The following is a 23137-nucleotide window of genomic DNA, read 5'->3' on the forward strand; positions in this document are numbered from 1 at the left end:
CTATTAGCCTAGACAGTTTGGCTGAGGGATAGAGTGTTGGCTTGTGGACAGAAGGGTCCCAGGTTCAATTCTGGTCAAGGGCACCTACCTCAGTTGCAGGTTCCTCCCCAGCCTGGGCCCTGGTCAGGCCTGTGTAGGAGGCAACCAATTGCTGTGTTTCTCTCACATTGATATTTCTCTCTGTCTTTCCCCTCTCTCTTCCACTCTCTCTGAAAATCAATGGAAAAATATCCTCAGGTGAGGATTTAAAAACAAAATAAAACACTATTAAATACCACATTTCTTTTCTGTATTTTAAGAATATTGTAGATATTTTGACAAGGTTGAACAGATTACTCCTGATCCCTTTGTGTGTCTTCTATCAACATTTGATTAATTTTTCTCACTAACTCAACTGTTTTCTTCCACAAAATAAAACAATAACAAAAACCTCTTTAATTAGAAATATATTTCTACCTAATAAAACTGGCCAGATTTGCTTTAAAAATACATGGCCATATTTTATGCTCTCTTTCCATATTATAAATAATGTTTTACACCAATAATAATATTTAAAATAAAATTTCATTACATCACCTAACATGGCTATTCCAATAAATGCATGTTCCAGCAGCCTCTTTCTCAAATAGTAAGGTTACTTATTGTGTTAACTACAACTAAATAAAATTTTAGTTAAGATACTTTGGGCACATGTAATAGAAAACCATTAGTGCTACCTTTATACAAAACAAAAAGAGAGGATTTATTATAAGGACACAGACATCTCATAGAACCCAATGCAAGAATTCAACCAGGCCCCAGAAAAGAACTGGAAGTAAAAACTAAAAAAGTCACCAGAGGAGAACCAAGATGGCAGCATAAGGTATAGACCTGTGCGTGCTGCCTCCCACAACAACATTGAAACTACCAAACTATAAGACAAACAGCTATCATTCAGAACCATGGGAAAGCTGGCCCAGTGGAAGTTCTACAACTGGAAGGAAAGAAAGAAGAGCATTGAGACTGAGTAAGATGTGCAGAGGCACCAAGAGCAGAGGCAAGGAGTCACGCGACAGGCGGGCTGCAATTGGATGCACGTTTTTTTTCAATCGGAAGGGGTTACAAATTCTCGAATCCACTGAGCTTGTTTGGGGCAGGATTCTGAGGTCCCATACTCCTACGGGGAAAGGTAGGACGGCCTTGCAGCGGGTCGGAGAGGGTGGCTTTCTCGCGGAGCTGCTCGCCAGCACTCAGGGGCATGGAGATGCAGAGTCGCGGAGAAGCAAGGAGTCCCGGAGATGCCATTGCTGTTTGCTCTGCCCTGGTGATTCCCTGAGACCCCGCCCTACTCAATTTACATCCCCGCCTGAGCTGTGCCAGTGGCACAAAAGGAACCACCTGCACTTTTGCAGCTTAACCCAACAAACTGCAGATTTCAACTCCTCGCATTCATAAGGGACACACTCAAGAAGCAGAATCAGGTTCGGAGTAAGCCAGAGCCAGACCTGGCTGGGCTGGTGACTTGCAACCACTGTACCAGCAAACGCAAAAGCAGGTCCACCAGATCCAGTCTCATATGGGACGCCAGGAGACAGCAGAGAAGTAGTCTGTGCACTTAGTAGAAAACAAAATCCAAGCAAGCATACCAGATATTCAGCCAGCTGGAACGCCTGGAGATTTTGTCCAGCAAGGAGCCTCCCAACAAAAGACAGAATGCCAAACTTCGTGTTGATCAGTTAAAGTATGATGTCCAGCACCTGCAGACTGCTCTCAGAAACTTCCGGCATCGGCGATACGCAAGGGAGAAGCAGGAGAGACAGCAAGAGGAGCTTCTGACTCGAACCTTCACCCCCAACGTGGGATGCGGCACCCCTTGTGAGGCTGTGACGCCCCCTGCGAGGCTGAGACGGCCCCTGCAAGGCTGAGATGGCCCCTGTGAGGCTGTGATGGCCCCTGTGAGGCTGAGACGGCCCCTGCGAGGCTGCGACGGTCCCTGGAAAGCAGGCAGAACCGCGCGAGCCACCCAGACGGCTTCATCGATGGCTCACGAACCAGCACGCAGCCTCAAGCACAACTATCACCCGAAAGGCGAGAGGAGTGAGAGCAGCTATAGTGTTGCTTTCTCCTCGCTTTTGGTAGCGAAATCCTCATTTTAAACATAAGAGGACACATTATTTTAAAAAGCTGTTACATGTCTCGGTACCCTTTCTGAGTAGAGCATGAACAAGTCGTGAGAGACCTTTCTGAAGACAGGAACACGTCGTGGATGGAAATAGCTACATTTTCCATGTGTATGATGTAAGGTCTGGCAACAAAAAGCGTACACCTAGGGATGAGGACAGTGGGGGGGGGTAAGGGCAGAGAGTGGGGTGGGACCTGGGTGGAGGGGAGCTATGGGGGGAAAAATGGGGAACAACTGTAATAATCTGAACAATAAAGATTTATTTTAAATAAAAGAAAAAGAAAAGAGGGAGGGAGGACAATGTGCATAGGACAGTCACTAGTTTTTTCAGGAAGGACAGGATATATGTGCCTAAATGTACCTGCATGAAGAATCTGGAAAGACATACCCCAAGTGGGAGCATTCTCTCCAGGCAGAGAAAACGAACGGGTGGGAAAGAAGACGTAACTTAAGCCTTTTTAACCTTCAGGAGAGGGTGCTGTGTACATTGTTGCTTAGTCAGATTAATTAATGAACCACTTAAATACAAAAAAATAGAAGAAGAAGAAAAGTCACCAGAACCCAAGCAGTTATCTTTGTTGAACCTAATTTATCCTCCTCCTTCTGCACAATAGCTTTCTCTTCTCTCTTCACATGGGAGGGAAACAGTGGTCACGCTCAAACTCAGGACTAAGCAAACCCAGTTCCTCTCTCTAATGCAACCAAACAGTAAGTCATTTCTCCTCTCTTAGAAAAAAGTGACCAAAGAAACAGAGGAAAGCCCAGGAGTTTTAAAGAAATACATGTCTTTCCACTTAGAAATATCAGTTACAGTGTAAGAATAAGTGAAACCAACTTAGTGACATTCATTTGGACAACTTCCATGCCAAAATATATCTGTCAAATGAAATGTCACACTAAACAACGGTGTATTCATGCTCCCTTCTTCAGTGTTTTACTTGTATCCTATGGGTTATACAAACAGAGCTAAAAATATTCATTGCTTAAGATAAGCAAAGCACTTAAGCTAATAATAAAACAATTTGTGCTTATACCCCCTATTTGGCAAAGGCAAACAATTTAAATGTTAAAGAGTCACTGAGCTGATAATTATCTGTTGCTTGTTAAGTTTTACTTTCCCCTGAGGGTTTGCTAGGCCACTGTCTGGACATATCAGTAAGTAGGGAACGTCTTGCATAGAAAAAAATATATTGCTTTCAGATATGAATTCAAAGTTGTTTTTAAAAAAGTATTTTAGGTACAGTTTTAATACGTGTTCCCCTTTAGTGATGAATAATTGCTAGACTGAGCTCTAGAAATGCCTGAAATCCAATTTTCCCCCAGCAGATAACAATTCATGTTAAGTAGGCTCTCTCTAAATATATTCTTCTAGTCTCATCTCTCAATATTATCTGCTAAATTTAACCACAGATGCTTAAGTTACATTTCTTTTTCCATAAATGGTGTTAAGCCAAAGTATTCTAAGGAAGGGAAGTGCACTGTGAAAGGTAGAATTAAATCCTAATTTTATTTCTGATTCTCTCTGACACTGGAGGACTTCTTATTGCAGCTGTTCTATAAATTTTATACAATTTCTCACAGCACTGTTATAAGAGCAAAATAAAATGTGAAAACTGAGCAAATATAAAAATTGCCATGATGATTGGTACTGCTGTTAGAAATATTGCTCTGGTTATGGGAACACAGATATCATTTGCCCAAGACTTGAGTTCCAGAAATTCAACCATTAGGGCAAGTAAATTAATAATGATATCTACATTTGCAGAATGCTTTATTGCTTATAAATAATTTCTGTAAATGTTGCTCATTTAATCCTCACAAATATTATATAACAGATATATTACCATCCAAGGCGACAGAGGCTCTGAGGTGTCAAGTGATTTGTCCAACTTTATTCAACTGGTAATAAATCTAGGATTCAAAGCTAGATTCAAGCCATGTCTTTTGATTCCAGGTCTAGCGTTTTCTTTTTATTGTAGTGGAGCTTATCTGAGGTTTAAAGGCACAGAATAAAGGAGAATAACAAATAATAAGTCAGATGATTTTGTGGCACAGTCGTTTCGTATGGGCCCAGTGACACATACCTGGATTTAAATTAGAATTTCTAAACGTGGACTCAATTCCACATAAAATGGGGTCAGCAGTACCTACTGCACGTGGTTAGAGTGAGAATTAAACAAATATATGGAATGTGAGGGTGTATAAATATATATTTATTAGTGGTTGGCAAAGTAATTGGTATAAAACAAGTACGCAAACATTGAAAATTTCATGACTTTGGGGAAAGTTGTAAATAAGTCAGATTTGGAAAAGTTATCAAACATGGCTGACTCACATTTGAGGAGACTGTGAACACCAGGTAGCAACAAATATTAGTTACAATTCTGGGATGTTAGGTCATGTGATAAGTGCTGATGGTAGTGGACTTTAGGTAATAATTCATTCATCTGAGGATACATAAACAAGCCTAGAAGGACATTTAAACAATGTCCTTAAACAGAAAAGAAAATACATAATTTTCTCATGAATGGAGATGCTGCATATCACTTTCTAGCTACCGCCTGTTAAATGTTTTATTCACCAGTTATGTGTAAAGAGCAAAACCCATGCACGACAGATGGCAGCCCAAATCTGCTTTCTGTAAAATTGTTTTCCTCCCACTCATGAGAGCCCAGGGATGTACCGACTCCAGTGTTGCAGATGAAGCCTCAGCACTGACTACTATTTCACAGCGTGACTCAGAGACCAACTATATTTCTCCTCGTTGGTGAGAGCCAAGCATTAAAACATGGACTGAATTCACGATCTAAAGGCAATTTATGTGCAATTTGGAAAAATCCATTTGATACCCATTAAGTCCGTGCTAGCAATCAAGGTTGTAAAACAAAGTAGTTAGCCCTAGCGGGTTTGGCTCACTGAATAGAGAGTCGGCCTGCAGACTAAAGGGTCCCGGACTCTATTCCGGTCAAGGGCACGTATCACAGATGCAGGCTCAATCCCCGGCCCTGGTCAGAGCACCTGTGGGAGGCAACAAATCAGTGTGTCTCTCTCACATTGATGTGTCTCTCTGTGCCTCTCCCTCCCCCTTCTACTCTCTCTAAAATAAATACATAAATAAATAAATAAATAAATAAATAGCCGGTAATAAATAAATAAATAAATAAATAAATAATCAATTGGAAAATATCCTTGTGTAAGGAACAAACCAAACAACCAAAAAACCCCAAAGTAGTTAAATTTATGTAGCCAACACCAACCAATTCAGGAAGCAGGAAATGGCGAACAAACCTTGATGCCTCTATTTTCCTTTATCCCCAGACATTCCAATCATAGCAAGTTCACTTGCTAAATAACACTTATGTCCATGCACTTCTGTCTTAGTCTAAACCAGTGATGGCGAACCTATGACATGTGTGTCAGAGGTGACACGCGAACTCATTTTTTGGTTGATTTTTCTGTGTTAAATGGCATTTAAATATATAAAATAAATACCAAAAATATAAATCTTTGTTTTACTATGGTTGCAAATATCAAAAAATTTCTACATGTGACACAGCACCAGAGTTAAGTTAGGGTTTTTCAAAATGCTGACACGCTGAGCTCAAAAGGTTCGCCATCACTGGTCTAAACCAGCATCATCTATTTCTTGGTCTCCCCACATTTGACCTAGACCCTCTTCATTGCAGTCTGAGAGAATTCTGCAAATGCAGACTTCATCCTGTCTCTGCCATCCCTGCCATTCATGCTGCTTCAACGCCTTCAATGGCTTCCTTTTGTTCCTGTGATAAAGGTCCAAACACTTAATATGGTCATTAAAGCGCAATGTTCTTAGTTACTACAGTGTATTTAGCTATCAGGGTTCTTAGTTTCCAACAACAACAATTTAAAGAGCAAAAACAATTTATTGAAAGAAAATGGCCTGTAGGAAGAAATTGACTCTGGCCCATTCAGACAAGAACAAAGTTTACAAAAGGATGTGAGCCACCAAGATGGCTGGGGGCCAAAGTGAGGAAATGGTGCTGCAGCTTGCACTGCTAACAGCCTGGAAGCCACTGCTGGAGACACTGTCACATCTGCCCAGAGAAGAGAATTCTTCACTGTTCTGCTCCAGCTCCAGATCCATACACTGGATTGTTCCTGACATGAAGGGCCTCAATAAATATTTCATAAATTAATGGAAGTGATCTTCAATATGGAAGATTGTGCTTTAAATAGTCTAATTCTTGCGCCTTTAATAACTAAAATAGGGAAATTATGCCTTCCTTCTTCCTTATCAGACAGGGTCTTCCCTAGTTTCCTTTTTGTCCAACTGGCAAAATGGCCTGTTATCATAAAGTATCTGAGGGCCTGCCTAGATTGAGCTAAAATTTTAAAATTTTGCCCAAAGTTTCTTCTGCTCAGTTAAGTTTTCTAGGTAATTTTTGAGAGCTCATTCTATGGCATATACGTAGAAAGCTAACATTAAAAAAAAAAGTTAAAAAAGAAAGGTAATGTTGCCGAAGCCGGTTTGGCTCAGTGGATAGAGCAGTTTGGCTCAGGATAGAGCATCGGCCTGTGGACTGAAAGGTCCCAGGTTCGATTCCGGTCAAGGGCATGTACCTGGGTTGTGGGCGCATCTCCAGTAGGGAGTGTGCAGGAGGCAGCTGATCGGTGTTTCTCTCTCATCAATGTTTCTAACTCTCTATCCCTCTCCCTTCCTCTCTGTAAAAAATCAATAAAATATAGAAAAAAAAAAGAAAGGTAATGTTCTCAGTCTTCATGACAACCAGAAAGTTTAAACCACAATACACAGCAAGCATTTCAGTTTAAGTCTTTTCCCTTTGTGCTACCAGGATATTAAAATATGCCCTGAAAACAGGCATAATGCATGTGGTGAATAACATGGCACCTGACAGCCCCTAGTTGTATGGAAAATATGCTAATGGATCCTGTCCATACAGAAAGTAAAAGTGAAGTCAGATTTGTTTTTTCTATCTGGGTTTATCTGGATTCAGCATCCAAAAACACTGATTTCCACTGTCGTGAAGGGAATAATATGGAGGCTGAACAGAAATGGCTGGTGTGCAAGGTCAGTTACCAAACGATCCACCAGAGGAAGATAGGCGTAAGCCAGGCGTAAGCCAGGACGCGGCTGGTCAGAGCCAAGGTAATGCTGAGGGCCAATAAGAGGCGTTTACAGGAGCCCCTGCGCCTTTTCAAAGGAGTGCAAGGCTCAGCTCCGCCCAGGCCCCCAGAACTCAAGCCAACCTATGGGAAACAGACGCAACATCCTCCAGATGTCTTTCCACTCCTGGGTTGTGTTTATGTGTCTGCTTCTTGGCTTGTGCTTGTTTTTACGGGCCAGAGCTCTATCAGGCCTAATGCCCCCTCTTTATAACAAACATTTTGTAATGCTGCCTCTGCTATCCTGAAATGAAATGCATGGGTAATATAATTTACCCAAAACATTTGTAAACCAACATAATGACCTAACTATACAACAAAGGATAAATAAAACACACTTATAATAAAATAATATATATCAGAATGTAAACTCTTAGGCACTCAGAGGCTCAGACCTATGGGTACTATCACTGTGAATCCAACAACCACAAGTTTGATCAGGAACTGGAGATGCACAAACCATGGGCACTGTTGGCAGAGCCATGAGTTTTCAAAATAATGAACACTTCTTAGTAAAGTTCCCAGCAAACAACGTTTAATCTTCTCTTGGCTCACATTCTTAGAACATTTAGTGAACTTAAAAATATATAGAACTTTATATAAAACTTGGGGCCCAGTACACGAATTCATGCACCTTGAAAGGAACTGTGGGCCACGAGGCCGCGGTGGGCACAGAGCGGGTCTTGGCCCATCCTCCGCACCCCTGCCAGGCCCCTCCCACCACAGCCCCCGGTCCTGATCTGCCAGCAGCCCTGCAGATGGCACGGAGTGATTTGGGCCAGCACCAGCAGCGGGTATGCGCAGGGCCAGCATTGTCAGCGGGTGAGAGCCACGGCTGCTGCCCTGATCGCCCCTCAGGAGCAGGGGGAGGTGGAAAATCCCTCAGGGGCGATCGTGGCCAGCCAATGTTCGCACCCTCTGACAGTGCTGAGTGATGGGGCTGATGCAGGGCGACACAGCGGGTGTGAGCACCAGGCAGGACCACAGTGCGTAGGAGCAAAGAATTTTCAGTAACCACCAGAGGCTTGCCCCTATGACAGCGACCCAGTGACCGATGCCGCTCCTGGGTTTGGTGCCCCCGCTCAACTGCTCAACCATCCCGCAGTGACCAACACCACTGCTGCCTGCTGCTGACACTGCCATGTTCTGCATGCGTCCCCTGTGGTCAGCACACATCATAGCAACCAGTTGTTGAAACAAAATCTTTTTTAAGAAAAAAAAAAGCTTATGAGAATGATACAGGAACAGCTCACCGAACTGAAGGATGAGCTAAACAAGTATATCATTTAGGATTAAGTTCCACTAAACATAATAGAAAACCCATAGCAGTGGCTTAAACAAGATACAATTTTAATTCTCTCTCACATAAACTGAGCCTGGGGACACGAGGAACTTGGTCACCTGGCCATGCCTAGATTCAGGAAGGCTGAGAAGATGGCTATTCTGGGTGTTCATGTGACCAGCTGAAAATTCCATTACTAAAGAAGAGGATGGATATTGGATGATAACTAGTAATCAATGCCTCACGTGGGAAAAGGGAGAACCAGGCTGCTCTGCAGTCTCAGTTGACAATATAGTTTGTGCATATTCAGTGTTGATAGCATTGGGGGTTCATGACTATGTTGTGCTGCAATCCAGCTGTGCTCTTGGCTGTTTAGCCTTCCTTGGTATAGTTGGCTGAATAATAATGGTTCCCAGATATCTACGTCCTAATTCCTGGAACCGGTGAATATGTTCCCTTACATGATTGGCAGCCTCATCAGAACAATAAGGACTGGGGCAGGGGCAGGTCACTCAAAGTAATAAGGCAGGAGCATTGGAGATCTTGCTCCCCGGCATGTTGTCCATTTGGCTCAAATAAACTCTTTTTTTAAAAGTAAGAAGGCAAGTGCTTTCATCAAAATAAGTAGGAAAATAATAATGGCCAGTCAAGCCATAACTAGTTTGGCTCAGTGGATAGAGTATCGGCCTGTGGACTGAGGGGTCCCAGGTTCGATTCCAATCAAGGGCATGTACCTTGGTTGCGGGCACATCCCCAGTGGGGGGTGTGCAGGAGGCAGCTGATCGATGTTTCTAACTCTCTATCCCTCTCCCTTCCTCTCTGTAAAAAAATCAATAAAATATATTAAAAAAAATAATGGCCAGTCAAAACCAACATATTTTTATTATTTTAATATTGCAGAGACTTATCTATGAGCTGCTTGCCAACTTCCAGTTAAATACGGCAGATTACCTCTTTCTTTCTGAAATTCCACCAAAAAGTGATTTAAACCCTTAGGCCAAATAGGAAATGAATAATGACAGACAAAAACAACAAATTTTTGAAAGCTGGGAAACAGATGGAAGACTGGTAACAGATATTGCTGAGCAAAAAATAAGCTAAAACCTAAGTACCTACAGCTATTCTGAAAAATTTAAGGACTTAGAAGTATGAGTACTTCCTGTGCATAAAAAGAAGCATTTTGTGTCTCATTATTAAATGTGAGTAAACAGAGAATTTGATAAAATTCTGTCTTATAAATACATAATATGTTTGAACAAATAAATTAGTATACCCTACTTACCTCTGGAGAAAATTGTTAGGTTATTAAAAAATATAAGTAGATAACCAATAACTATGAGATATTTGAGGCAATTCTCTAATATCAACAACAAATCCCAGAGAAAATAAAGATAATGGAAGGAGCAGAGCAAAACTATTAAAACCTGTAATTGATATCATCAGAGAGCAAAATGTTATATTCATGAGACAAGAAGAGAATGATTGTTTTAAAAAAATCAGAAGAACCCTGACCGGTTTGGCTCAGTGGATGGAGCATCAGCCTGCGGACTCAGGGGTCCTGGGTTCGATTCTGGTCAAGGGCATGTACCTTGGTTGCGGGCACATCCCCAGTAGGGAGTGTGCAGGAGGCACCTGATCCATGTATCTCTCTCATCGATGTTTCTAGCTCTATATCTCTCTTCCTCTCCCTTCCTCTCTGTAAAGAATCAATAAAATATATTTTTAAAAAATCAGAAGAAAACATTTATGGAAATGAAAAATAAGGTCTTGAAACAAACAAAACAATAAAAGTATTAGAAGAGAAAGGCAAGGAAATATTCCAGATAATAAAATCAAGAGATAAAAAAGATAGACAATGGGGGAGGGGGGAATAAGAGGCTTAAAGGTTCATTCCAGAATGTCCAACATCTGCCTGATAGGATTTCCCACAAGAGAACAAACAAGGGAAAAAAACACTGCAATGTAGACATGCAATTTCAGATCAAAAGGACCCACTAAATACCAGCCCACTGAATAATAAAAGACTTATACCAAGTCACGGAATAAAAATCTAAGAATCAACTAAAACTTCTAGGAGGTTGCGGGAGGGGTGATCACATAAAAAGGATCAGGAATCGGAACAGACATCAAACTTCTCACTAGCAACAGAGTTCAGAAGACAACAAAGCAATACCTTTCCAGTTCTGAGGGGAAACCAATTTCATCCTAGGATTCTATCCCTACCCTTAAGTAACAATCAACGGTGAATATAAACACTCAAGGACACCCAGGCGCCTTTTCTCAGGAAGTACTGAAGGATGGGTGCAGCAAAATGAGGGACCTAACCAAAAAGAAGAAAACATGGAAGCAGAGAAACATGAAATGTTCCACATAAAAATAATAAAGGGTCATTGGTTCTAAGTCCAGACAGAAGCAGGAGTTCAGAGATAATCAACTGATTTATCTGAAATGTTAAATGTAGTATTGATAAGCATCTGAAAAACCTAACAAAGCATTTGGTTACATTGATAGAAAACTGATAAGATGAGACGGTAGGCAACTCTTAACTCCAAAGAAAACAAAAGGTGTACAAATGAAGGGAAAATAGAGTATATACTACCCAACTTACCAATGACCAATACTTACATAGTAAATACCAAATAGTGGGTTAACTAGAAATTGGGCTAGAATTATATTAAGAGGATGAAGGGAAGTATATGTGTGTGGGGAGTTAGTAAAGTTTACAATTTATAAATCAAGAAATAGCAGTAGCTATAGGCATATTATATCAGGAAAAAGTGCCAAAGATTTAAAAGCCTCAGCTGGGGGCAAGGAGGTAGCACTGCCTTTTTCTGTCTTTCTTTTTTAAAATATAAGCTTTGTAGTATTATTTAATATTCTATATACCTTACTATTTTGATAAATAATTATAGAACCAACGAGAATAAATCCAGAGATTTTTCACATTTCAGCTTTGTATCATGCATTAATGCCTACTCTCCATTTAGTGCAAATTCTCTTCTGAGATCCAGCATCTGCTGAGTTTAGTTAATTATTGCTCCATATGCCTTGTTGCTCTTCAGCAACCAATATTTGAATTTTTAAAGAATCACACACAATGGGAAAAACATTCTCTTCTATATTTGTGTGTGAGTATTGAATATCCCAAAACATGAAATAGGATTTTAAAATATTTGTTTTCCAAATGTTCATTTATTCCCTGTATTTACTATACATACCACCTCTGCTTGGCCCTTGAAACCAAGTGAGAAGCCTCCCTTGCTTTGCTCTGCCTTGACCTGGTTCTCACTCAGTTGCCTTGAAGGTTGTGACTTCATTACATCATTCAGGGCCTTCTCTGCTCTAACTCCAAATTTATATAATTTCCACATTTCACCTTAAGAGTTACCAAATATTCAGTGTTGACAACAATATTGAACATATTTTTGCTAACAATAAATATATGTATTGAAGAAGTTTATAAATTCAGGACCTATGCATAATCTAGAATAAATACACTTTTACATAATAACATGTTCTTTTCTGAGAGATGGAACACAGTCTGTCAGTGACTAAGTGACAGTAAAGAGCTCTCTTAGAATTGAATTAATTAAATATAGTAGACTCAGTAGGCAATTCCTTTTCTCCTTTTTAAAGTATTGATTTCTTTACATTGGCATTTCCTCCTCAAAATGTTTCTAATTGATAAATTCTGCCATGAGAGGGTATTTTATATATCAAAGCTTTCTGAAGAAAAGAAGATATATTCATTAAAATTCAGTTTGGTGAAGGCCTGGAGTGGGGCCGGAGCCTGGAGGAGAGGGCAATGGGGGGAAAATGGAGGACATCTTAATAATCCCAACAATAAAGATAAATTAAAACAAGCACAGTACTTATGTTGAAGACTCACTTTATCAAATTGCTGATTTTAAGAAAGCAGTTGAAAAAAAAAGAAAGCAGTTGAGAAGCAAATAAAATGTTTTCAATCCATGGTTTTTCACTCACAATTATGACTCGGCCAAAAACAAACTCTGGCACTTGTACAGATTTAGAACTGGAAAACAAATATGAGATGTCTGGCTAGAAAGCAAAATGTGAGAACAGTAAGAAAAATTTCATCACCAGGAAAATCCAAGGGTCAGGTTGCATAGTTATCTCATGAAATCAATTAACCTAGACAGTATAGTTTATGGTTCAAGTAGAAATTCATGTGTCTTTGTGCCGACCCATGAAATAGAGGGAAAAACACACTAGAAAGTTACTTTACCTGAATTATTTAGATAAAAACTATAATTTCCATTTAATTTTGCTAATTGAAACATGAAATAGAGGGAAAAACACACTAGAAAGCTACTTTACCTGAATTATTTAGGTAACAACTATAATTTCCATTTAATTTTGCTAATTGAACTAATTTTTTAGTATAGGGAAGGTCTGGGTAAAGCATTTGTCATAGACTGCTCCCTAGTATTCCTAACATAAGAATCAACAGATAATGTGGAAGAAACCTGTTAAAGTATAGGTGACAGGTGGAAAATAAAATGCCTTCAGGCACCACATGCAATATAACTACTGTTTTCTTTTTAGGGGGGTTCTTGTACTTTATTTATTTTTTATGTTTTTGTTAATCCTCATGTGAGGACATTTTTTCCATTGATTCATTGATTTACTTTTTATTTTATTTTTTTTAGAGAGAGTGCGAGAGGGAGAGACAGAGAGAAACATCGATGTGAAAGAGACACATTCATTGGTTGCCTTCCCTACCCCGACCAGAGCTGGGGATCGAGCCTGCAACTGAAGTATGTGCCCTTTACCGGAATCAAACCCAGGACTTCTCAGTCCGTGGGCTGATGCTCTAGCCAAGACGGGTAGGGCATACCTACTGTTTTCTTAACAACAACAACAAAAAAATCTGGGCTGAAACCGGTTTGGCTCAGTGGATAGAGCGTCGGCCTGTGGACTCAGGGGTCCCGGGTTCGATTCCGGTCAAGGGCATGTACCTGGGTTTGCGGGCACATCCCCAGTGGGGAGTGTGCAGGAGGCAGCTGATCGATGTTTCTCTCTCATGGATGTTTCTAACTCTCTATCCCTCTCCCTTCCTCTCTGTAAAAAATCAATAAAATATATATATAAAAAAATCTGGATCTGGATAAGCAGAAATGCTTTTTGGGGGAAATGAGTAACTTGAACTGTCCCAGAAAATCCAGAATGTGTCATTGAAAATATATATCATTATATAACACAGGAGAGACACCATTCAATCACAGAATACAATGGGGTTCCATTTTATGCTCATTTAATCATCTGGAATTCAACTGCGCATTCTCAGTAATTTTTTAAAAAAGAGATGGAAATGGAAGTAGTATAGGCACATGTGCTTTTGTTAAACTCAATGAGCATGTCCCCTTGCTGATGGATACAATCAAACCTACATTGCTCTATGGATGTGGACAAACCTGTAGAAAGAATGTATGATTTTATTTAAACTGTATCCTCAACCACAGGCAAAGAAGTGGGAAGCATCACCCGTGTCACCAGGCCACGAGTGGTGAAGCCTTATTTGCTGCTTATTAGCTTGAAGATGACTAGCTTCACCAGTGGCTTCCCTGGTCCCACTCTCTAATAACACACTAACCCTCTTCAAAGCAGGGCCTCCCCTGTGGTCAGGATGATGGAAGAGGGCCAGTTTTTTCACTCTGTTCCCTGCAGAGCCTACCCAATGGATATGTCAGTTATATTAATCCAGAAAGAGCACACATTTTGAAAATAGAGGAATCTGGATTTGGATAATTTACTTCTCTAGGCTTCAGTGTCTATGTCTATAAAATGAGAGAAATGAAATCTACATTACAGTTGACCGTGGATCAACATAAGGGTTAGGAGCACCAAACCCCCAACAAGTCCAAAATCCATATATAACTTTTGACTCCTCAGAAATTTAACCACTGCCCTGGCCAGGTAGCTCAATTGGTTAGAGCATCATCCCAACATGTCAAGGTTTTGAGTCCCATCCCTGGTCAGGGCACATACAAGAAGCAACCAGTGGATGCATAAGGAACAAATAGATGTTTGTTTGTTTGATTGATTATATTTTTATTGATTTCAAAGAAGGAGAGAGATGATGAGAGAAAATCATTGGTTGGCTGCCTCCTGCACGCCCTTACTGGGGATCAGGCCTGAAACCCTGCATTTATCAGATCATCTTTAATACCTGAGTGATGGAGTTAAGCTCAAGGTTAAACATTCAGAGAGAGGTGAAGACCAACTTTCCCTGCATATACAACCGTGGAGCTGGCCTTGGTTGGGAGAAAAAACCCACCTCCCACATCTTGGGGACAATTTTGTCATCCTAGCAATTGAAGAGTTTTCTTCCAGAACTGTGCCTCAACTTTCCTGGGGGAGTTGTGTTGTTGTTGTTTTTTATCACATTATGGTAGCCAAGTTATTTCCATTAAGTAGAATACTCATTGCATATTTAATATATTAACAACTTTTTAAAAAACCCATTATACATTTTAAAAATTTGTTCTCAACTTCAGAAATATTTTTAAAAGAACAAGTACTGCCAAAGACTACTTTTAATTATAGTAATAAGCAAGGAACTAATAGGGGGTATTCAGTCAAAATGTAAGAAAATGCTTCCACTCCACCTCACTTCTACATTTCATTCCTCAGCCCAAAACATATTCCAATACAATACCATCAATTTATTCACGACAAGGTGATAATTAGTATGTAGAGCTAGCAAAATGGGTCTGGTGATTTTTGTTTGATATGCAATTTCTTTGGTTGGGAATATTGCATTGAATAACAGCATGGCAAATAAAATGAGGGAAGTATTTTCAGTAGCAAGTTGCCTTTATATGGGCATATTTCTACATTCTAAAATAATATCTCTATTATCTTGGTTAGGGTTCATCTCTTTTAAATCTATAAGAAATATGCGATGTCTGAGTGTGTGTGATGATTCACAAATTTGAAATAACACCTACTCTACTTCAGTTCTGGCACAAAATGTGTCAGTGAGGCCTGAAATTAAGAAAATTATCTTGCACCCAGCTGGTGTGGCTCAGTGGTTGAGCGTCAACCTATGAACCAGGAGGTCATGGCTCTATTCCCGGTCAGGTCACATGCTGGGTGGGTTCAATCCCCAATGTGGGGTGTGCAGGAGGCACCTGGTCAATGATTCTCTCTCATCACTGATGTTTCTCTCTCTCTCTCTCTCTCTCTCTCCTTTCCTCTCTGAAATAAATAAAAATATATTTTTAAAAAATAGAAAATTATCTTGGCTCATCTTGCCGCAAGGGTGGTGACATCAACATACACAGCCAGAGTAGAAATGTCTTGGCAAAACTGAGTTCAGAAGCCCTGGCCGGTTTGGCTCAGTGGATAGAGCGTCGGCCTGCGGACTGAAGGGTCCCAGGTTCGATTCCAGTCAAGGGCATGTACCTTGGTTGCGGGCACATCCCCAGTGGGAGGTGTGCAGGAGGCAGCTGATCGATGTTTCTCTCTCATTGATGTTTCTAACTCTCTATCCCTCTCCCTTTCTCTCTGTTAAAAATCAATAAAGTATATTTAAAAAAAAAAATAAGTTCAGAAAACAGATCTATGCCAGTACTAGCTGTGCCGTGTCACCTAGATCTTTGCCATTGATAATAACACTAGTAACATCTACTGAATACTGCTCTATTCTTTCAGTCTTTGCACAGTCCTGTGACATGGGTACTACCATAGTACCTATTTTTTTAAATATATTTTTATTGATTTCAGACAGGAAAGGAGAGGGAGAGAGAGACAGAAACATCAATGATGAGAATCATTGATCAGCTGCCTTCTGCATGCCCCACACTGGGGATCGAGCCCTCAATCCAGGCACGTGCCCTGACCAGGAATCGAACTGTGACCTCCTGGTCATCGCTCAACCACTGAGCCATGCCAGCCAGGCCATAGTGCCTATTTTACAGATGAGGAGAGGTTAAATACATTCCCAAGATCATACAGCTAGCCAGTGGGAGAGCTGGGGTTTGAATCCAAGTCTCTCAAATGTTCATTCTCCTGACCAGGGCTTGCTACATAATTTGAAGGGCCCATTGCAAAATAAAAATGTGAGGGTCCTTGTTCAAGAATTGTTAATAATTTCAAGATGGTGACAGCAGGGTCTATGACCGAGCGTGGAGCCCTTCTAAGCACAGGGCCCTGATCACCCGGGTTGTACACTCATGAAGCTGGCTGTGCTCAGAGCTGTATCACTTCCCTCCATCACGACTCAACCTAATTCAGCAAATACCTTGTCCAAGCCACAGCTCCATATAAGAGGTCCCTCGGGGGTTCATGAGAGGCTCCTATTCTGCCTGGACACAAACAATACTTATTACTTATATTTATTAATATAATGCTCAACAGCAAAAAATATCCCATAATTTTATGTTTTGAATATTAAGCCTTCTCTTTGGTTGACTCCCTAAGACCTCCCTTTTAACTAGTCTGTTTCCTCTTTTCAAAAAAAATAACTGTAGCCATTTTCCACTGTACTTTTAAGCACAGAATATCAGTCACGCATTGCTCCTTCCTGCCGTGACTGTTCGCAGGAGCTTCATCCTAATGATGGGAAAAGGCCTCAAAGTCTTGTAATTGTAGGGCCCTGATTAATGAACTCTGCCTCTCAGGATCTTTTGAAGATCTTTCCAAACCTTTCATTTGGCACCTTCATTCAAGTGGAATGTCTGAAGCTTGGTGGATGGCGTGTTTTAGTGTAAACCTTTTACTGTCCAACACATGCCCTGAGAACAAAGGAAGTTTGTTTGCAGAGGGTACGGAGTAATTGGGACATGACGTTTACATTTCTAGAGACAGGACTGGGCTGAGCACGTATATCTGTGGAGGAACTGGGGGGCGAGGGGGAGGTGATGGAGGTGGAAAACAAGAGAGAATTTGATGCCCAGCCCCACTCTCCCATCCTCACATGCTTGTGATTTCCTTTTCCACAAGGAATGTTGGCTATTCCTGTATTTAATTTCTTCCTAATATGGGTCAAGGAGCAAGGAATCACAGGCAACTGCCACCTGGGACTTCACACTTTAGGACTTACATGTGGACTTCTGGGATTGCTGCCTCCCTACCTTTTATGGATAAGGTTGGATGGGATTATAAAAACAATTTGTAAAGTTGCCATAAAAAGAATAAGGCACAAGCAAGTATCTAGAACAGTAGTTCTCAATCGTATCAGACCCACTATCCCCTTTTTTTATAATGAAACATCCCCTTCACTGTCCTGAAATGAAATCTATATATGATATAATCTACCCACAGACACACAAAAGTTTAACTAACATAAGGCTCTAAGTGTAATAGGAGAAATAAAATTAGAGTTAAGGTTTATGTTCAAATAATTATAAATTGGTTTTTCACCCACATCAGTGCCCTGGAGGATATTTGAAAGTTGGACAGGGCCTGGTGGGCATGGCTCAGTGGTTGAGTGTCGACCTATAAACAAGGAGGTCATGGTTCAATTCGGGGTCAGGGTACACGCCCGGGTTGTGGGCTCGATCCCCAGTTTGGGCTGTACAGGAGGCAGCTGATTGATGAGTCTCTCTCATTATTGATGTTTCTATCTCTTTTTCCCTCTCCCTCTCCCTTCCTCTCTTAAGTCAATAAAAATATGTTTTTAAAAAAGAAAAAAAGAAAGCATTAGCTGGTTTGGATCAGTGGATAAAGCATCAATCAGCCTGTGGACTGAAGGGTCCCAGGTTCGATTCTGGTCAGGGGCACATGCCTGGGTTGCGAGCTCGATCCCCAGTAGGGGGCGTGCAGGAGGCAGCCAATCAATGATTCTCTCCCATCATTGATGTTTCTTCTTCTCTCCCTCTCCCTTCCTCTCTGAAATCAATAAAAAAAAATATTGAAAAAAGAAAAAAGAAAGTTGGCCAGGACAATTTCTTTGTTCTATGGAATTGTTTCACACATCCGTCAATCTTGGCCCCCAGCCACCAGGTGGTATGCCTTCAATCACTGTGATAAGCAAAAATGCTCCCACAACCCACAGAACACGTCCTAAAAGGTGATACTGCCCCTGTTGAAAACCAGTGGTCTCAGTAAGAGTGGCTGTTTACCTTGGTTGGGATTTCCACGTATCAGCACAAAATACCCTTGTCATGCTCCTGGCAAAGAGCTCCAGGGCCTGGCAAGCCTGAAGTCAACAAGCACGCCTTTTCTATTTGTATACAACTATTTTTAGGCCACTAGTTTTAAAATAGCACACACTTACACACCCCATATTCATCAAGGTCTCTAACCACATAGAGTGATGAGGCTTTGGTCAGGGAGTGGCCATGCTATGCATGTACTGATAGTTATGTAGAGTGAAGTAGAGGAAGCATTTATTTTGTGCCATATTTAAAACGTAGGAAGGTGGAAATGATGGGTGTGTCAATGTGGTAAGTTGCTAAGAAGGGCTAGTTGGCTTTGTACGTTGTTTCCTGGTCCTGGCTGACCCTCAATTAAAGGAGACTGAATTGTAAACATCTTTTTTCCTGGCCAAGGACAGGCACTAGTATTTGCTTCTTTTTCTGCCTGCTGAATACAAAATTGAGGGACCCAAAGGGAATAAGTCCCCTTACCACTATGCCCTTGACATACATCCCTAATTAGGATCAATTGAAATATTTACCAGACACTTATAAAGCTACCGAGTTCTGGCCAAAAAGGGGAAAAAGGTTATGTTGTGGAAACTTCTGTGAGTCACCCACCAGCATTTACCAAGAGGTCAGTGTTTTGCTGCCAGAATAAGCTAATATTTGAATGGAAGGTGACTTTTAAACAATCTAAGGGAATACTTAAACAGCAACATCCCTCTACACCATGACCTATAATATTACATTTGCCCCTTTTCATCCAAGAGTACGTTTGCTAGCTTAACCCCAAGTATGGTTTCTGGGTGGTAGTCCATCCTATATAATGAAAGCCTAATATGTGAATCAACCAAATGGCAGAATGACCAGTGGAGCAACCGGTTGCTATGATGCGCACTGACCACCAGGGGACAGATGCCCAATGCAGGAGCTGCCCCCAGCCTGCAGGCCAGGCCAGCCAAGGAAGGTGCCAGCAGGGGGCCCCTGACCACCCCGCCAGTCGCCCCACAGATTGGCCCTGACCACCAGCCAGGCCTAGGGACCCTACCCGTGCAAGAATTTCATGCACTAGGCCTCTAGTTAAGAATAAAGTAGATTTCAAGTCTACATGTGTTTCAGGAAACCCCGATGACAGCTATGTGGCTCAGCTTCTGTGCCCTGAGAGGCTAATTAAAGCTCAATCATGAGATCCCAGCAAAGCAGATGGGAGGTTAGGGGGGACGGACCTGGACAAGGTGGGATCCTGCAGGAGGAAACTGGCTTGTATTAAAAAGGCCCCCACCCCTTTGAAGGGCAATACCACCTCAAACTTCTAATATCCCACCACCTATAACAGTTTAGATTCCCTGAACTTTCATATAGCTGATCATGTGGTATAGACCGTCCCCTGATCTTTCCTTCCTGGACATGTCACCAGGCATGCAGTAGACCTCCTTAGAGGAGAAACAAGGGGGCCAGAGAACAGCCTCATAGGACTCCTTTGAATGACTACTCCCTTACGCAGTAAGCCCTTGGGACAACGAGGTTCTGATCCACATCAACAAAGCCTCAGGTCTCTGACCACAGAGACAGAGTTTTGGTTAAATTAGAGATAATATCTAGGCCTCACTTATGTTTTCGCTCCAGTAACAGAGGAGCAGCAAAACTAGACAAAATGACGCCATGACTGACATCAGGACCAGCTGCGATGACTAATGACTCCCTACCCTGGTGCTGACCAATCAGTAGAGACCGTGATCCTGAAAGGACACATTTGAAAAAGCTGATGAATTCTATTGAGATCCTTCCCCGCGACCCCCCCGCCCCGCTAAAATCCCCACCTTTGGAAACTGATAAAACCCTTAATATAAAGGACCCAGTGAGTGCGCTCACGCACAAGCCCTCTCTCTCACTCTCTGACGCCCCCCTTCCCCCCCATCTCTCTACTGATGGATTGGTGGGCACCAGAGTGCGGGGTCATTATTCAATGTCGCTGGTCTTGACACCATGGCTGATTTTGTTGCTTATGTGGGCCTGGAGCTGAAATATAAGAGACATAGATGTTCTCTAGGGAGGAAAGGTCAGGAGGTCCAAACCTCTTGGCCAGCAATACGCTAGGGGAGGAAAAGTCACTCTGAGGGTGAGCTTCCACCCTACAACAGGTTGTCCATTGCTAGGCACCTGGGGCTTTCCAACCTGATGACCTTCTGTACCAGGCCCATCGTCCTTGCTCTGCTCATGTCTGTCCACCTGTCTACAACATAAACCACATGACCAACAATATACTATGCTGGGGGAGGAGAGGTCACCCATCCTGCAATACTTGTGTTCCAAGGCTTTTGTATGTGTGTGTCTGTTTTTAATCCTCAACTAAGGATATGTTTTTGTTTCTTTTTTTTTTTAATTTTAGAGAGAAAGGAAAGAGGGAAGGGAGGGAAGGAGGGAAGAAGGGAAGAAGGGAGGGAGGGGATGGAAAAAGGGAGGGGGGAAAAGAGAGGAAAATAACTAAGGATTTGAGAGAGAAACATCTATCTGTTGCCTCCCGTATGTGCCCCAACCAGGGATGGAACCTACAACCTAGGTATGTGTCCTGACTGGGAATTGAACCCGAAACCAGAACAGCAGTTCCACAGATCTGGTGGTGATATGCATGGGTTTCCAATCTCTGATCCTTGTACAATCTGGATTGTCCACCATTAAAATCACTGACAAGACCATAATACAGCATAAAATATATAGACAGCTTGAAAAAATGTAGTGAGAAAAACTTTCAAATCATAACTGTTGTGTTTTTCTTATCAGTACCTGGCTCCAAGAGTGGTTCTTCAATATCCTAATTAAAAAAGAAACGAGAAAATAATGATCAACATAATTTGATGAACAAGAATAGATCCAGAGACAAATGGCAAGGGGGGGGGGGATTAGAGAGCAACCAAAGGACTTGTATGCATGCATATTAGTGTATAGGATGACGCTCCAACCAATTGAGCCATCCAGTCAGGGGGAAACACTTTTTTTAAATAAATAAAATGTAATCAGTGGATCAAAACACTATGATATGCACTGTATTGTGAGGAGCATCAGTGAGGGGGAGAGGCTACAAGTTAAAAAAGAAAAAAGGGTTTGGATCCCATCCCTGAGAAAGCCAGTTAAGCAGCAGGAGCCTCTGAGAGGATGTGGAAACTGAACTGGTCTTGGAAGGAGGGAAGTATAGGGAGTTGGGAAAGAAAATTCCAGACAGGCAAATGCCATGAACAAGGACCCTGAAAATAACTAAGTATGTGGAAAATAACTGAGTAGCTTGAGCAGACCAATTTATCTGGAGTAAGACACCCATATAGGAGAGAGTAAGTAAGTCGATTAGGTCTCTTTTACTGTAGCCTGAAATGTCAGGCTGGGACATCTGACTTGTTCTGAGCACAGTGGGGAACCATTTACAATTCTAGGGATGCGATGAAAGCAGCATTTATAAATCTGTGGAGAGAATGACAGATGGGTTTCTCAAGCAGCCACATACACACGGCATCACCGGGGGTCCTGCTAAAGTACAGACTCTGATTCGGCAGGTCTGGGGTGCAGGCTGAGAGGCTGCGTTTCTGACGTGTGCCGCCGGGATGCCCAGACTGCTGGTCCTCAGGCAGACTGAGTAGCGGGGGATTAGGGTATGGTTCTAAATTCAAGAATCCACTGAGCTGTAACACTGAAACAGAAAGAGAAAGCATGCCATAAAAAAGAAAAACACACTTTTTACAAATTTGTTATTCTAATCTGTTCATTTGTTTGCAAGGAACAAACATTTCTCACTCAGCCCGCTGAAGTAAAAAGGGTGACTCTAGCCCTGGCCAGTGTTCTCAGTGGTTAGAGCAGTAATGGCGAACCTTTTGAGCTCGGCGTGTCAGCATTTTGAAAAACCCTAACTTAACTCTGGTGCCGTGTCACATATAGAAATTTTTTGATATTTACAACCATAGTAAAACAAAGACATATTTTTGATATTTATTTTATATATTTAAATGCTATTTAACAAAGAAAAATCAACCAAAAAAATGAGTTCGCGTGTCAGAGGTGACACAGGTTCGTCATCACTGGGTTAGAGTGTCAGCCCATGCACCTGAGGGTCGTGGGTTCGATCCAGACCCAGGCCTGGGCGTGTAAAGGAGGTGGCCAACTGATGCATCTCTCTCACATAGATGTTTCTCTCTCTCTCTCTTCTCCTCCTCCCCCCCCTTCCACTCTATCTAAAAGCGATGGAAAATATCCTCCAGTGAGGATTAACAAAAACCAAACACAAACAAAAACAAAGGCAGTGTCTCTTGAACCCAAAGAAATATTTTCCATCCTGGTTCTCACTGCTCTTTCCTAGAACCCAGTCCTGTTGGTACACCTCCCCCCAAACACAACAAAACAAAACAAACCACCACCACCAAAAAACAAAACACCTAAACA

The 23137-nt window shown here is 41.6% G+C and overlaps 1 protein-coding gene across 1 annotated transcript in view; it reads right to left on the minus strand.

Annotated features, from left to right (window-relative positions):
- Positions 1 to 23137, minus strand: part of ACYP2 (acylphosphatase 2, muscle type) — a 149141-nt gene that overhangs the window by 111594 nt on the left and 14410 nt on the right. Inside the window, exon 2 of the mRNA XM_006778600.2 lies at positions 21497 to 21524. Coding sequence (XP_006778663.1) covers positions 21497 to 21524 — 28 coding nt within the window. The remainder of the gene's footprint in view (positions 1 to 21496; positions 21525 to 23137) is intronic.

Source organism: Myotis davidii, unplaced genomic scaffold (genome assembly GCF_000327345.1).
Source record: "Myotis davidii unplaced genomic scaffold, ASM32734v1 scaffold6, whole genome shotgun sequence".
NCBI lineage: Eukaryota > Metazoa > Chordata > Mammalia > Chiroptera > Vespertilionidae > Myotis > Myotis davidii.